Consider the following 17430-nt stretch of genomic DNA (forward strand, 5'->3'; position numbering starts at 1 on the left):
GTTCATGAGTGCAAAAAAGTGGAACATTCTGCAATGGCCAAGTCAATCACCAGATCTTAACCCAATTGAGCATGCATTTCACTTGCTCAAATCCAGACTTAAGACGGAAAGACCCACAAACAAGCAAGACCTGAAGGCTGCGGCTGTAAAGGCCTGGCAAAGCATTAAGAAGGAGGAAACCCAGCGTTTGGTGATGTCCATGGGTTCCAGACTTAAGGCAGTGATTGCCTCCAAAGGATTCGCAACAAAATACTGAAAATAAAAATATTTTGTTTGGGTTTGGTTTATTTGTCCAATTACTTTTGACCTCCTAAAATGTGGAGTGTTTGTAAAGAAATGTGTACAATTCCTACAATTTCTATCAGATATTTTTGTTCAAACCTTCAAATTAAACGTTACAATCTGCACTTGAATTCTGTTGTAGAGCTTTCATTTCAAATCCAATGTGGTGGCATGCAGAGCCCAACTCGCGAAAATTGTGTCACTGTCCAAATATTTCTGGACCTAACTGTATATAAAAACTCTGTTTTTCAGTTCCTTTATAGCTACATGTTGATGAATGGCAAGAATTGTGTTCTGGCCTGATACATTGTGACAAACTATCAGCAGAGGAGAGAGATTTGTACTGATGTGTTGCCTCAGGTGAGGCTTAATAGGTCATGGTTACATTTTCTCTCTGCCATTCACTGACAACAAGCAGAGATCTTGACAATTATTCTATAAAAAGGTTTCTTACTATACAGAGAGGACATGATTGCTGTCTGGGGCATACACAAATAATCCGAAATGTTATACATTCACATTCCTACAGGAAAAGTGAAAGACCATAATTTGTATAGAACTTTTTGATCTATTGTTGGAGGAGCTTGGGGGTAATTTGTGCAATTTCATGCATTCCTCCTGTACATGCACATCATCCCTGTCCATTACTCAACGCCCTGACCTCACTCCTGTCTACACCACAAGCCCATATCCTGAATACCTCCGCTGCCCAGCCTGATCCTGTACTGATCCTGAGTTACATGATTATACTCCAGAGCTGCACTCACTATTCTGCTGGTGCAGTCACTGTGTACATACATTACATTACTTATCCTGTACTGATCCTGAGTTACATCCTGTATTATACTCCAGAGCTGCACTCACTATTCTGCTGGTACATCACTGTGTACATACATTACATTACTTATCCTGTACTGATCCTGAGTTACCTCCTGTATTATACTCCAGAGCTGCACTCACTATTCTGCTGGTGCAGTTACTGTATACATACATTACATTACTTATCCTGTACTGATCCTGAGTTACATCCTGTATTATACTCCAGAGCTGCACTCACTATTCTGCTGGTGCAGTCACTGTGTACATACATTACATTACTTATCCTGTACTGATCCTGAGTTACATCTTGTATTATACTCCAGAGCTGCACTCACTATTCTGCTGGGGGAGTCACTGTGTACATACATTACATTACTTATCCTGCACTGATCCAGAGTTACAACTTATACTCCAGAGCTGCACTCACCATGAGGCACAGCAATTCCCATTGTAAAGAGGGAAAAGACAGACATTTATTCTGCTCATTATTACCATCTTATGAGCTCCAGAGCTGCACTCACTATTCTGCTGGTGCAGTCACTGTGTACATACATTACATAACTTATCCTGTACTGATCCTGAGTTACCTCCTGTATTATACCCCAGAGCTGCACTCACTATTCTGCTGGTGCAGTCACTGTGTACATACATTACATAACTTATCCTGTACTGATCCTGAGTTACCTCCTGTATTATACCCCAGAGCTGCACTCACTATTCTGCTGGTGCAGTCACTGTGTACATACATTACATTACTTATCCTGTACTGATCCTGAGTTACCTCCTGTATTATACTCCAGAGCTGCACTCACTATTCTGCTGGTGCAGTCACTGTGTACATACATTACAATACTTATCCTGTACTGATCCTGAGTTACATCCTGTATTATACTCCAGAGCTGCACTCACTATTCTGCTGGTGCAGTCACTGTGTACATACATTACATTACTTATCCTGTACTGATCCTGAGTTACATCTTGTATTATACTCCAGAGCTGCACTCACTATTCTGCTGGTGCAGTCACTGTGTACATACATTACATTACTTATCCTGTGCTGATCCTGAGTTACATCTTGTATTATACTCCAGAGCTGCACTCACCATTCTGCTGGGGGAGTCACTGTGTACATACATTACATTACTTATCCTGTACGGATCCTGAGTTACCTCCTGCATTATACTCCAGAGCTGCACTCACTATTCTGCTGGTGGAGTCACTAAATACAAACATTCCCCTTTTTTGTCCCACAGATTATTGGATGTCGGGTGAGCCGGGATCCATCTGACGCTACAGAACGTTACACCCGGTGGATTAACAGTCTGACGCCGGATCAGCTCCTCACCCAGGTAATGCTCTTACACTACCTCCATCCAGTCCCTATGTTATAGCGGACGGCTGAATGTCCTATCTCCCGGGGTCGGAGTCTGGGATAAGAGTATATAGTGACAAGGAGTGAATGAGATTCCAATCATCCGGCATCGAGTAATTCCAGATGAGCAGATGTCGATTCATGTGTCGGTGTGCGGGATCGTGTGTCTCAGGTGTGCGGAGATCATGTGTGTTCACTTAGCCACACATTATAAAACTCCCCTTTGGGCCGGTATCAGAATTCTTCCGTGAAATCCACGTCTTTCCCGCCGTGCGCAGCCCATGGGAACCCCACCGCCCCCCTCGCCTTCCCTTCCCATCAGTGGGCTCACCAGTTTCCTGTAAATGCCCCCGGATTAAACGTTACAGGTTGGGGACAGGTGCGGCTTTTGTGGTTGGTCTCTCTGCCTTTGATACTGGTCCTGTCCCTCCAGAGGGGGCCGAGCCCCCTCCTCCGCCGCCACCCCTGTGTCCACATGTTCCTGTCCGTCTCGCGGCAGCATCTGTAATGCGGTCAGTCTCCTGGCTAATGCTCGGTTTAGGGGGCCGCAGAAAGGAGGGGGCAGATTGAATGTACCAAGACGTATCGGGTTGTAGGGTGATTAAGGGTAATGGGCTGACTGGTCATACCTAATACTCCTCACAGCTGAGGGTTTGTTACAGTGTATCCAGTCTAGGCCATCCGCTGTGAGATCATTAAGTAGAATAGAAAGTTGCAGAACTTTTTTAACTTCAGAGCTTGAGTTCATCTATGACTGATATGGAAACCACCCATGACGGTAAGTGCCAGGAACAGGCATGGTTCAGGGGGCCGGGCACCTCAGCCGGTATCTCTGATTGATAAAATGAGCTCCTGTCCTCACAGATGGAAACTGATGAAATTCAAATGTGACAAAAGGAAGCGTTGCGGATGATTGTGCAGATTAGCGTAATCAGGATTTTCTTAAAGGGGACCCCCTACTCCCCATATCAAAATGTAGAATTCTGTCTGCCCAATCTGAGACTCAAAAACTGGTTAAATTGCACGTTATAGAGAAATGAACTGTGGTTTTAGAAAAAACCTCCATGCTTTACACTGCAGGCTGGAAATAAGAGCGCATAAAATTTTGAACTCCTTTAAAAGGGAACTCTTGGTAGTCCAGGAAAGGAAAGTACCTGACCCCCCCTCGCCCCCCCCCCAGCAATCTTGACTGTTACCTCTGACACTTTGTAGGGTACTTTATTCCAAACTAACAGATTCTTCACTTCCTTTGTACTGTGTATGAGGCATGAGGAGGGTTTAGGTGCGTGGAGAATGTGTGCGAGGTTTAGGCGTGTGGGGAGTGTGCGAGGTTTAGGCGTGTGGGGAGTGTGAGAGGTTTAGGCGTGTGGGGAGTGTGCGAGGTTTAGGCGTGTGGGGAGTGTGCGAGGTTTAGGCGTGTGGGGAGTGTGCGAGGTTTAGGCGTGTGGGGAGTGTGCGAGGTTTAGGCGTGTGGGGAGTGTGCGAGGTTTAGGCGTGTGGGGAGTGTGCGAGGTTTAGGCGTGTGGGGAGTGTGCGAGGTTTAGGCGTGTGGGGAGTGTGCGAGGTTTAGGCGTGTGGGGAGTGTGCGAGGATTAGGCGTGTGGGGAGGGTGCGAGGTTTAGGCGTGTGGGGAGGGTGCGAGGTTTAGGCGTGTGGGGAGGGTGCGAGGTTTAGGCGTGTGGGAAGGGTGCGGGGTTTAGGCGGGCGGGGAGGGTGCGAGGTTTAGGCGTGTGGGGAGGGTGCGGGGTTTAGGCGTGTGGGGAGGGTGCGGGGTTTAGGCGGACGGAGAGTGTGCGGGGTTTAGGCGTGCGGGGAGGGTGCGAGGTATAGGCGTGTGGATAGGGTGCGAGGTTTAGGCGTGTGGGGAGGGTACGAGGTTTAGGCGTGTGGGGAGGGTGCGAGGTTTAGGTGTGTGGGGAGGGTGCGGGGTTTAGGCGGGCGGAGAATGTGCGGGGTTTAGGCGTGCGGGGAGGGTGCGAGGTTTAGGCGTGCGGGGAGGGTGCGAGGTTTAGGCGTGTGGGGAGGGTGCGAGGTTTAGGCGTGTGGGGAGGGTGCGAGGTTTGGGCGTGTGGGAAGGGTGCAAGGTTTAGGAGTGTGGGGAGGGTGTGGGGTTTAGGCGGGCGGAGAGTGTGCGGGGTTTAGGTGTGCGGGGAGGGTGCGAGGTTTAGGCGTGTGGGGAGTGTGCGGGGTTTAGGCGTGTGGGGAGGGTGCGAGGTTTAGGCGTGTGGGGAGGGTGCGAGGTTTAGGCGTGTGGGGAGGGTGCGAGGTTTAGGCGTGTGGGAAGGGTGCGGGGTTTACGCGGGCGGAGAGTGTGCGGGGTTTACGCGGGCGGAGAGTGTGCGGGGTTTAGGCGTGTGAGGAGGGTGCGAGGTTTAGGTGTGTGGGGAGGGTGCGAGGTTTAGGCGTGTGGGGAGGGTGCGAGGTTTAGGCGTGTGGGAAGGGTGCGGGGTTTACGCGGGCGGAGAGTGTGCGGGGTTTAGGCGTGTGGGGAGGGTGCGAGGTTTAGGCGTGTGGGGAGGGTGCGAGGTTTAGGCGTGTGAGGAGGGTGCGAGGTTTAGGCGTGTGGGGAGGGTGCGAGGTTTAGGCATGTGGGGAGTGTGCGGGGTTTAGGCGGGCGGAGAGTGTGCGGGGTTTAGGCGGGCGGAGAGTGTGCATGGTGACCAGGTGTTGGGGGTGCACGGTGACCAGGTGTGTTGGGTGTGCACGGTGACCAGGTGTGTTGGGGGTGCACGGTGACCAGGTGTGTTGGGGGTGCACGGTGACCAGGTGTTTTGGGAGTGCACGGTGACCAGGTGTTTTGGGGGTGCGTGTTGACCAACCGTGTGTATTGAGTGCACTGGGTTTAGGTGAGGGGGGAGTACGCAGGGTTTAGGCATATGTTGAGTGAGTGGAGACCAGGCATGTGTGTGTCGAGTGCTCGGCGACCAGGCGTGTGTGTCGAGTGCTCGGCGACCAGTCTTGTGTGTCGAGTGCGCGGCCACCAGGCGTGTGTGTCGAGTGCACTGGGTTTAGGCGTGGGGGAAGTGCCACGGGGTTTAGATGTGTGGAGACTGCAGGGATCGTGTGTGCTCATTTAGCTGCTCATTATAAAACTTCCCCTTGGGACAGTATTGCAATTTTTTAGTGAAAACCCATTTTTTCCACTCTGGAGCCCATGGAAAGCCCCCAGCCCTCCCTCACCTGCCTCTACTACTAGTGGGCTTCCTCATCCCTTGTAACATTGGCCATCCCTGCAGCTTCTATTCGATGCCCAGAGGCAACTCAGACCTCATCCAGGAGCAAGACAGGTTCTTCCTAACCTTTGACATTGTGAGGGCCTCCTGAGGGTCTGGGGCCCTTCTTTCCTTTCCTTGGAAAGGGCAGCATCCCCTCCCTCCTCTCCCTGTCCCAGTTTCCAAGGCTCGGCACAGAGCCCTCTATATTGTGGCTCTCGTCATCCTCATTCAGGCCAGGCTTGGAGAGGACTTGTCAGTCGGCTCTGTGCCAAGGGTGAGCTGGAGAAGATTTTGGCAAAAACAATTCCTGCTTTGGGTGGCACAAGGCCAGTGAAACCATTAACTAGTTCACTGCTGACATTCAGCGCAAAAGACATGTTGTCAGTCAGCGCTTCTCTGGATGTGCGCAGCATCGCTAATGACTACACCCCTTTAATTAGCAGATAAATAGGGAGCACCCCTGCCAAGCATCTCTGAGTCACTGCGGAATGAATTCCTCTCTCCGTTCCACACTTAGGAATTCTCGAAAGACATGGAAATCCAGATGTTAATGGATCATCATGGGAAAAGCTTCCTGTCACTGTCGGATAGTGAGGAGTGAAGAGGATCATTGTAATGGGAAATGGTCGGGCCTCGGTGGGGCACTAGGCTTTTCGGCTAGGAGGATAACATGCTAAGGCTGGAAGAGGATCCAGAAGGGCATGGCATTGCCAAAATGGCAAAATTGCCATTGGCCTGGTGCCTATAACCTCTAGAGTTTTGGTAATGAGCCAGCACATTGAGGACTTTGGTAATGGGCCAGCAGGCCGGAGGGCTCTGCCAATGCAGATATTAAACATTAATAATGAGTGAATGTAGCATGCAGGAGGGCTTTGGTAATGGTTTCAGTATCCCAGAGATCTTTGGTTATGGGTCTAGGAGGCTTGGAGAGCATTGGTTGTGGGTCCAGAATTCCATAGGGCTTTGGTTATGGGGCCAGCAGACTGGAGGTAAAAAAGCCAGCACAATGGAGGGTTTTGGTAATGAGGTCGGCAGACTGGAGGTCAAAGTATCATCAGACTGGAAGGTTTTGTTAATGAGGCCAGCAGACGTGATGGACATCGATACCACCACCATACTGACCACATAAATAGGACCAACATACTGTTGGTATTTATCATGGGACCAGAAGGCTGGAGGGCTTTGGTAATGTTGCCAGTAGACTGGATAGTTTTGGTAATGGAGCCAGCAAACCAGAGGGTAGGTAATGGAGCCAACAAACTAGAGAGGGTTTGTTATGGGGCCAGCAAGCTGGAGGTAATGGAGCTAATAGACCTGCTGAGTTTGGTAATTGAGCCAGTAGGCCGGAGGGTGTTGATTATGAGGCTAGTAAGCTAGAGTACTTAAATAATAGGGGCAGTAGACTTGAGGGCTTTAATAATGGGGCCAGCAGGTCTGTAGGCTTTGGTAAGTCTGCCAGCCAGTTATACGATCAGGGATCTCCTCCTACTATGGCACACTCCTTACCCTTGTAACATGCAGTCCTGATTTGTGGCCCACGTGGCATTTGGCTCTCATATCCCCCCTCCTCCGCTTGGACATTTGTTTCCAATTCTGGATACTTCCTTCCTACCTAAATCCATCACCGTTCATTATGGGGTTAACCTACATTAATATCCGCAGTCAAATCCAACAACAAGGCTGAAGTGGATCCACTTACAACATCCTCCACTTAAGACCAGACTTAAGTGCCCTACCCGGGAATCATAGTAAGATCAGGAAATGAAACTTCTCGTCTGAGGGTCAACATCTGATGGAGTAAACCCACAAGGGCTTCTAATCTCCCGATAACACCAGCGTCTCCTCCGCGCTAAGACAAGGAATAGAGGAGCCACATTATCGTGTTTCTTCTAGAACCGGAGGGCATCTTTCTATTTTGGCCAGCTCTCGAGAGGAGTTTGTTGACCTTCCAAGCTCAGCTCTGGTGAATCTCACAAGTCCCGACAGTCTTTAGCACAAATCTCTCTCCTTGAAGATTGTCTAGACCAGAAGCTGTAGTAGCAGACCCTCAGCTGCGAGAGATATTGGGGCGTCCAACCCATTTGAGTATTTGCAATTCATTTTCAGTAGTAGTCTTTTCGGCAACCAATCTGCCAAGTGTGCATATACCCTTTATACCAACTATGTCTTAGGTGGCTTGGGCCTCCTTGGGTATTAGACGAAGCTTTATACCTTCAATATCATCTTAGCTGGCTTGGGGGCCTCCTTTGGTATTAGACCAAGCTTATCATTAATGTCCTATTAGATTGGCCTGGGCCTCCTTGGGTATTGGATGAAGCTCTCCTCTGATATCCTCTTAGGTTGGCCTGGGGCTTCCTTGAGTATTAGGCCAAGCTTGCCACTAATGTCCTCTTAGGTTGGCCTGAAGGCTTTTTGGGTATTTGGCCAAGCCAGTCACTGATGGTCTTTTAAGTTTGCTTGGTGCCCCCTTGGGTATTTGTCCTAGCTCACCACTGATGTCATACTAGGGCATCTTTGAGTGTGAGGTCAAGCTTGTTACTGATGGCCTCTTAGGTTGTCCTGGGCCTTCTTGTGTATTAGATCAAGCTCCCACTGATGTCCTCTTAGGTTGTCGTGGGGCCTTGTGTATTAACCAAGCCCACCTCGTGACAGGTTACCAAATATTCTACAGCTGAATATAAATCTGCCACATGTGGCTATATCTCTTTATACTTCCAGTGTCCTATTACGTTTCTTGGGGTCTCCTTGGGCAGTAGTCCAAGTGTTTGGTCCATCGTCATTGGCGGGATGAGTGCACCTCACCAAACAGGTGTTAGAACGCTCCATTTTCTGAATCTGCCATTCTTCGCCCTCCCGAGACGGTTGTAACAATGGACAAGGAAGCAGTCAGCCCAGTCCTTTAGAAATGTGCCGTGCGGTCGGCCATCCGTGAGGCCCATCGTGATCCCGGCCCTCAAGTCTCATCCCATTAAGCAAACAGAGATATTTCAGCTCTTCAGGAGAAATGAGGCGCGTCACTTTTCATCTTCTTAGAGGAAATGTGCCGAGCGCTGGGGAACAAGGAGCACTTCCGTGCCGTGGCCCCAGTGTGTTGGGAGCGGACTGGTGGGGGGGGTTGATGCTATAGAAATGACAAGAGACCAAAGACATTCCTGTGAAGCTCAGGAACACCTGCAAATATTACTAATCCCCATATTCCCCAGTGATCTACGCCGCCATTGTTGTTCTGACGCATGGACGATGTCCTCTTTTTGGTGGGTCCACATTTCCCACTACAGGCATACTATATCAGTGGGCATAGCCAGGCCCTCCGGGGCAAGAACTGCTTGTTACAGGGGTCTGCACCAGGCGTAATAAGCTTGTTACAGGGGTCTGCACCAGGCGTAATAAGCTTGTCCTGTGTGGAGAACATAATACTTCAGGGATTATTTCTATCCTTATAGTGTGAGCTCAGTGTGGTGGTATGTGTGCACTGAATAGCACCATTATTTATGGCAGTATTGTGTGTGCCCTATTTATGTGTAGCATGTGGGCACTGTATGGTGAGATTATTCATGTGTAGCATGTGGGCACTGTATGGTGGGATTATTCACATGCAGATGTGGGCACTGTATGGCGGGATTATTCATGTGCAGCCTGTGGGCACTGTATGGTGGGTTTATTCATGTGTAGCATGTGGGCACTGTATGGTGGGATTATTCATGTGTAGTATGTGGCACTGTATGGCGGGATTATTCATGTGTAATATGTGGGCATTGTATGGTGCTATTATTCATGTGTAGTATGTGGGCATTGTATGGTGCTATTCATGTGTAGTATGTGGGCATTGTATGTTGCTATTATTCATGTGTAGTATGTGGGCATTGTATGATGCTATTATTCATGTGTAGTGTGTGTGCACTGTATGGCGGGATTATTAATGTGCAGTGTGTGGGCACTGTATGGCGGGATTATTCATGTGTAATATGTGGGCATTGTATGGTGCTATTATTCATGTGTAGTATGTGGGCATTGTATGGTGCTATTATTCATGTGTAGTATGTGGGCATTGTATGGTGCTATTATTCATGTGTAGTATGTGGGCATTGTATGATGCTATTATTCATGTGTAATATGTGGGCATTGTATGGTGCTATTATTCATGTGTAGTATGTGGGCATTGTATGGTGCTATTATTCATGTGTAGTATGTGGGCATTGTATGATGCTATTATTCATGTGTAGTGTGTGTGTGCACTGTATGGCGGGATTATTAATGTGCAGTGTGTGGGCACTGTATGGTGAGATTATACATGTCTAATATGTGGGCACTGTATGACGCTATTATTCATGTGTAGTATGTGGGCACTCTATGGCGGGATTATTCATGTGCAGCATATGGGCACTGTCTGGCGGGATTAGTGGGCAGGCAGAGGTTGCCCCCACATCTTGTCAGGGATCCCCCCTTTTGGTTATGTTTGGTGGTCTTCCAGACTCGGGCTTGCCTCTCGCCGTGCTCGGTCTTGGTCCAGTTCGCAGTTTTCGGGACGCGTGCGATTCCTCGGAGAGCGGGGCTCTGTGTATATTTTGTTTTCTTCTCACCCATCTGATCTCTGCAGAGCAGATGTTGACAATTAGGAGGGAACAGAGGCCGCTCTGTGGTCGGCCGGCCGGGCCTGCTGCACGTGGGCCGACTGAGACTCAAGGCGGTAACTGCTTCCTGTCAGCACGGCTGGGTGACAGCGCTACAAGAGGGGGCTGCGAACCCACACCCTCTAACAAAGTCCCTCTTGTGATCCCCCACTCCCTAAAAATATATAGAGGGGGAGATTTTAACCCCATCAGTATAGCCATAGACTCTGATGCAGTCAGTCACAGATTTCTCCAAATTTTGTTTAGTGAAACCGCTGTTTTGGGCTGACAGGGAAATGGCCGTTACCCAACTTTCCCAGGGTCAGGCCATTACCCAGCTTTCCCAGGGTCAGGCCATTACCCAGCTTTCCCAGGGTCAGGCCATTACCCAACTTTCCAGGGTCAAGCCATTACCCAACTTTCCCAGGGTCAAGCCATTACCCAACTTTCCCAGGGTCAAGCCATTACCCAACTTTCCCAGGGTCAGGCCATTACCCAACTTTCCCAGGGTCAAGCCATTACCCAACTTTCCCAGGGTCAGGCCATTACCCAACTTTCCCAGGGTCAGGCCATTACCCAACTTTCCCAGGGTCAGGCCATTACCCAACTTTCCCAGGGTCAGGCCATTACCCCACTTTCCCAGGGTCAGGCCATTACCCCACTTTCCCAGGGTCAGGCCATTACCCCACTTTCCCAGGGTCAGGCCATTACCCCACTTTCCCAGGGTCAGGCCATTACCCCACTTTCCCAGGGTCAGGCCATTACCCCACTTTCCCAGGGTCAGGCCATTACCCCTCTTTCCCAGGGTCAGGCCATTACCCCTCTTTCCCAGGGTCAGGCCATTACCCCACTTTCCCAGGGTCAGGCCATTACCCCACTTTCCCAGGGTCAGGCCATTACCCCACTTTCCCAGGGTCAGGCCATTACCCCACTTTCCCAGGGTCAGGCCATTACCGCACTTTCCCAGGGTCAGGCCATTACCCCACTTTCCCAGGGTCAGGCCATTACCCCACTTTCCCAGGGTCAGGCCATTACCCAACTTTCCCAGGGTCAGGCCATTACCCAACTTTCCCAGGGTCAGACCATTACCCAGTTTTCCCATTGTCCCCGGAGTCACGGCCATTAGCCACCTTTCCCATTGTCCCCGGGGTCACGGCCATTACCCAGCTTTCCCATTGTCCCCGGGGTCACGGCCATTGCCCAGCTTTCCCAGTGTCCCCGGGGTCACGGCCATTACCCAGCTGTCCCAGTGTCCACAGGGTCATGGTCATTACCCAGCTTTCACAGTGTCCACAGGGTCAGGGCCATAACCCAACTTTCCCAGTACTTAGTTTCACTGCCATTACCCAGCTTTCCCAAAGTCTACAGGGTCACAGCCACTACCCAGCTTTCCCATTACCCACAGGGGCACAGCCATCACCTAGCTTTTCCAGTACCCACAGTGGTACAGCCATTACCCAGCTTTCCCAGTATCCAAACGGTGACGGCCATTACCTAGCTTTCCTAGTACCCAGAGGGTCAAGGCTGTTACCCAACTATCCCAGTGTCCACAAGGGCACAGCTATTTCCAAACTTCCCAGTGTCCACAGGGTTACGGCCGCTACCCAGCTTTCCCAGTACCCACAGGGACACGGTCATTACCCAGCTTTCCCAGTACCCACAGGGACACGGTCATTACCCAGCTTTCCCAGTACCCACAGGGACACTGTCATTACCCAGCTTTCCCAGTACCCACAGGGACACGGGCATTTCCCAGCTTTCCCAGTACCCACAGGGACACGGCCATTACCCAGCTTTCCCAGTACCCACAGGGACACGGCCATTACCCAGCTTTCCCACTACCCACAGGGACACGGCCATTACCCAGCTTTCCCACTACCCATAGGGGCATGGCTATCACCCAGCTTTCCCAATACCCACAGGGAACGGTGATCACCCAGTTTTCCCAGTACCCACAGTGTCATGGCCATCACCCTCATTCCCAGTGCCCACCGAGGTCAGCCAGCCTTCCCCGGCTCCCCAAGAGCATTTCAGTGCCCACTGGGGCATGTTGGGTGGTCTCCTCATCCTGTCTTGCATGAGGCCACTTAATTGTAAAGGGTAAAGGTCAATAATTAAGCCTGAGGTTAAATGCCCGTGGTCAGCGGGTGCCTCACTTCTAGGGGCGGTGACTAGTTCTGAGTAATTAGAAGCTGAGGGGTCTGCGGTGTCGCCCATTACTCACATCCTTTACATCTGACAATCTGACTTCTTTTTGGGTATAACCCAATCCAAACGGAAATCTTAACCCTTTAGTCATCCTGTCTCGTGAGCCCTCGAATCTGTAGATGCGTGACAAATACAATGTCCACCCTATCTATATCCAGAGTTGCCCCATACTCCTATTTTGGGTAATGGGAAGTATTTTTGCAGCTGGTTGGCCAAAAAGAGGAAGGAGCGGACGGGACTGCGGTCTATTAATCGGTGTTACGTGAAGATGGAAAGTCCCCGGATGATACTGATAAAACCGACCGTCCATACACTGATACATGACCCCTCCATCATTACACTCTGGGTACTGAACACTGACACTTGGGGTACAGGATAATGACACTGACACTTGGGGTACAGGATAATGACACTGACACTTGGGGTACAGGATAATGACGCTGACACTTGGGGTACAGGATAATGACGCTGACACTTGGGGTACAGGATAATGACGCTGACACTTGGGGTACAGGGTAATGACGCTGACACTTGGGGTACAGGATAATGACGCTGACACTTGGGGTACAGGATAATGACGCTGACACTTGGGGTACAGGATAATGACGCTGACACTGGGCGTACAGGATAATGACGCTGACACTGGGGGTACAGGATAATGACACTGACACTGGGGGTACAGGATAATGACGCTGACACTGGGGGCACAGGATAATGACGCTGACACTGGGGGCACAGGATAATGACGCTGACACTTGGGGTACAGGATAATGACGCTGACACTTGGGGTACAGGATAAGGACGCTGACACTCGGGGTACAGGATAATGACGCTGACACTGGGGGTACAGGATAATGACCCTGACACTTTGGGTACAGGATAATGACGCTGACACTAGGGGTACAGGATAATGACGCTGACACTTGGGGTACAGGATAATGACGCTGACACTTGGGGTACAGGATAATGACGCTGACACTGGGGGTACAGGATAATGACGCTGACACTGGGGGTACAGGATAATGACGCTGACACTTGGGGTACAGGATAATGACGCTGACACTGGGGGTACAGGATAATGACGCTGACACTGGGGGTACAGGATAATGACGCTGACACTGGGGGTACAGGATAATGACGCTGACACTGGGGGTACAGGATAATGACGCTGACACTGGGGGTACAGGATAATGACGCTGACACTCGGGGGTACAGGATAATGACGCTGACACTCGGGGGAACAGGATAATGACATTTAGTCTTGCACCCCATGTGTACCCCCACATATACAATGACCTCTCCATTTTGGTGGCACGTCTGTTCTTGTGTATATTTGGGGGACCCCCGCTGTTATCCGGTGTTATTGAGCAGACTGGTGACCTCATTCTCCAGAGCTGTGATTCTGACTTCGCTGCTTCTGTCTCGGCCACCACCATATTTCTTCACGGGTGGATCAGCGCTCACATATGAAGTCCAGATGCTGAGATTAGGTGGGGGTCACCTCCTATAAGGAGCGGCAGAATACAAACAGACGATCTCTGCCCACCCTCTATGGAACGACAGCGCAAGGAAGTGACCCGCAGAGATCTACATCCCACCTACATGTGTGATACTGTCTGCTGAGCTGCTGTACCTAATCCTATTGTGTCTCAATGCTTTTATGTTTGTTTTTTAACCTTTTCCCTATGTCTTTGGTCGCAAACCTGGAGTTGGTGACAGTGGGCGCATTAGGCAACATTCATGGCTGTGACTGTTCCCAGTATCATCGGACTTACTGATGCCTGTTATGCTGGGTCCCTGCTTGGTATAAATACGCTCATGCCAAGTTTCCATCCAAGGTGTATTCCTTATCTTCTCAAGGTTTGGCTCTGTAGTCCATGAATGGAATTCTAGTACTCCAGTGAGTACTGACACTATCACAAGCCGAGCTGTGTAAAGTGCCTGTGGTCACAGTAATCACTGCTGGCGTTGGGGACCTGACTTCAAATATTTAGAAATAGCCACGTTTCATTAATTGAGGAGAAGTGATCTCCGCTGCGGTCACGAGAGTGTTGCGCGATTTGCTGCTAACATTTTATAAGAAGCTGATCCTAAGGAATCAGGAACTGACTTATAAAGAAGGAAATGTGGAAACTTCTTTGTACTGAGAACATTTGATCCTTGTCCTGAGACACCATCAGTGGCCTCATCCTGGCTAAAGCTGCAGTGCATGCAGTATTGGGGCCTTCAGTACCTTAAAGGGCTAAGGGTTAAATTCAATAGGGCTCCCTTGACCTGGTTGTGAAGTTCTACCTGGGCCATGGAGTACCAGGGGGTCATATCTGCTTGGGAATCCTTTAGGGATCAGTTGATGAATCGTGTGGAATCACTGAAATCTCAGTTAAGTTACATGTTATGTCCAAAGAAAGGGACATCAAGGTTCAGCTGAAAACCAGGTCCAAGGAGCACATGAAGGTGTACACATATGGGGGGGGACACCAAAGATCACATGTCAAAGGAAAATAAAAAAGAAACAAGGATTTTAAAAGGATGGGCAACAAAGCCTGTACATGATGAGGTATGATTATGTACACCGAAGACTATGCCAAGAGTTAGAACAATTAAATTTTTTACATATAGACCAAAAACTACGCTAACAGGAATATAAGCGAAGAAACCATGTGATATACCAAAGACAACACAAAGAGATTGACCATGGTCTATGTCAAGAGGTCCACCAATCACCACAGCTTCAAGAGGAACCTCAAGACCCACCTCTTCCAACAAGCCTACAACCTACAATAGCCCTCAGTCCAGTAGACCACTGCGCAACCAGCTCTGTTCTCACCTATTGTACCATCACCCATTCCCTGCAGACTGTGAGCCCTCGCGGGCAGGGTCCTCTCTCCTCCTATACCAGTCTGTTTTGTACGGTTAATGATTGTTGTACATATACCCTCTTTCACTTGTAAAGCGCCATGGAATAAATGGCGCTATAATAATAAAAAATAATAACAATAATAATTCAACAAGTACTAAATCTAGAGGTACATCAACAATTAGGCCAAGAGATTCACAAATCTCTAAGCAAGGAAGTCCACCAAAGTATATACTAAGAGAGTAACCAAGTACTACGTCAGTAAGTTCACCAAAGACCACGCCATAAGATTAACCAAAGACCACACTAAAAGCAAGGACTACATCGAGAGGTCCACCATCCACTACACCAAGAGAGTCACCATTGACTTTGTGAAGAGCTCCACCAAAGACTACACTAAGAGATTAACCAAAGATCCCACTGAGAAATTCACCAAGGTCTACATCAAGAAGTCATCCAAACACTACACATCGAGGTACCTCATCAATTACATCAAGAGGCTCACTAATATGTACATCTGAATGTCCACTAAAGATTATACTATGAGATTGATCAAGGACTACATCAAGGTCCACCAAGCACTACACCAAGAAAGTCACCATTGACTTTGTCAAGAGCTCCGCCAATGACTTCACTAAAAGATTAAACAACCACTTCACAAAGAGATTCAAAAAGTACTAAATGAAGGGGCACCCCAACGATTACAGCAAGAGTTTTACTAATGTCTACATCAGGAAGTCAACCAATGACTATACTAAAAGTTTGTAGACCTGTTGATACTGTCCTTGTTCGCTACACAGAGAGATTCACCCAGAACTAAGCCTAGAGGTCCACCAAACACCATGCAAAGATTCACCAAGGACTATATCAAGAGGTCCACTAAACCACACCAAAGGATTAACCATAGACCACACTAAGGCGGGCTTTGCACGTTGCGACATCGCAAGCCGATGCTGCGATGTCGCACGCGATAGTCCCCGCCCCCGTCGCAGGTACAATATCTTGTGAAAGCTGGCGTAGCGAAAATTATCGCTACGCCGGCTTCACATGCACTCACCTGCCCTGCGACCATCGCTCTGGCCGGCGACCTGCCTCCTTATTAAGGGGGCGGGTCGTGCGGCGTCACTGCGACATCACACGGCAGGCGGCCAATAGGAGCGGAGGGGCGGAGATGAGCAGGATGTAAACATCCCGCCCACCTCCTTCCTTCCGCATAACCTACGGAAGCCGCGGTGACGCCGGTAGATGTTCCTCGCTCCTGCGACTTCACACACAGCGATGTGTGCTGCCGCAGGAGCGAGGAACAACATCGGACCGTCGCGTCAGTGTAATTATGGATTACGCCGACGCTGCACTGATGATACGATTACGACGCTTTTGCGCTCGTTAATCGTATCATCTAGGCTTTACACACTGCGATGTCGCATGCGATGCCGGAAGTGCGTCACTTTCAATTTGACCCCACCGACATCGCACCTGATGTCATAGTGTGCAAAGCCCGCCTAAGAGACTGACCAAGATCTACATCAAAAGATTCACTAAATACTATGTCAAGAGGTGCACCAAGGAATACCCTATTCACAAAAAATACATGAAGATGCACACCAAAGACTGGGCTTAGAGGTAAACCAAGGACTACAAAGCGGTCCACTGAGGACTGCACCAAGAGGTCCGCCGAGTACTGAATAAAGTCCTCCACCAAGGAGCGCATAGTATCTTCTGTGAATTTGGTTTTGTGGTCACATTTTTGCTCCAGTTGTAGTGTCCCTATATGTTGGTGATTGGGCATATCGTCCTATAGACTGTGATGGGGGTGAGGGAAAGCTGTGATCATTTAGGCTGCTTTCACACCTCCGGTTTCTGCAATGCGGCACAATCCGGCACTTTGCAGGAAAATCGCAACCGTTTTTTTTTTGCTGCCGGTTGCGTTTTTCCTGCATAGACTTTAATTAGTGCCGCATTGTGCCGCATGGCCTTGCGTTCCATCCGGTTTTTGCATGCGGCAGATTTAGCCGATGCGGCGGCCGGATGGAACGTTGCCTGACACGTTTTTTCGTGCAGCAAAAA

The 17430-nt window shown here is 49.6% G+C and overlaps 1 protein-coding gene across 3 annotated transcripts in view; it reads left to right on the forward strand.

Annotated features, from left to right (window-relative positions):
• Positions 1-17430, forward strand: part of QTGAL (queuosine-tRNA galactosyltransferase) — a 231489-nt gene that overhangs the window by 60005 nt on the left and 154054 nt on the right. For all 3 annotated transcript variants that reach the window (XM_075350780.1, XM_075350781.1, XM_075350782.1), the window contains exon 7: positions 2355-2450. In XM_075350780.1, coding sequence (XP_075206895.1) covers positions 2355-2450 — 96 coding nt within the window. The remainder of the gene's footprint in view (positions 1-2354; positions 2451-17430) is intronic.

This window comes from Anomaloglossus baeobatrachus, chromosome 5 (genome assembly GCF_048569485.1).
Source record: "Anomaloglossus baeobatrachus isolate aAnoBae1 chromosome 5, aAnoBae1.hap1, whole genome shotgun sequence".
In the NCBI taxonomy this organism is placed as follows: domain Eukaryota; kingdom Metazoa; phylum Chordata; class Amphibia; order Anura; family Aromobatidae; genus Anomaloglossus; species Anomaloglossus baeobatrachus.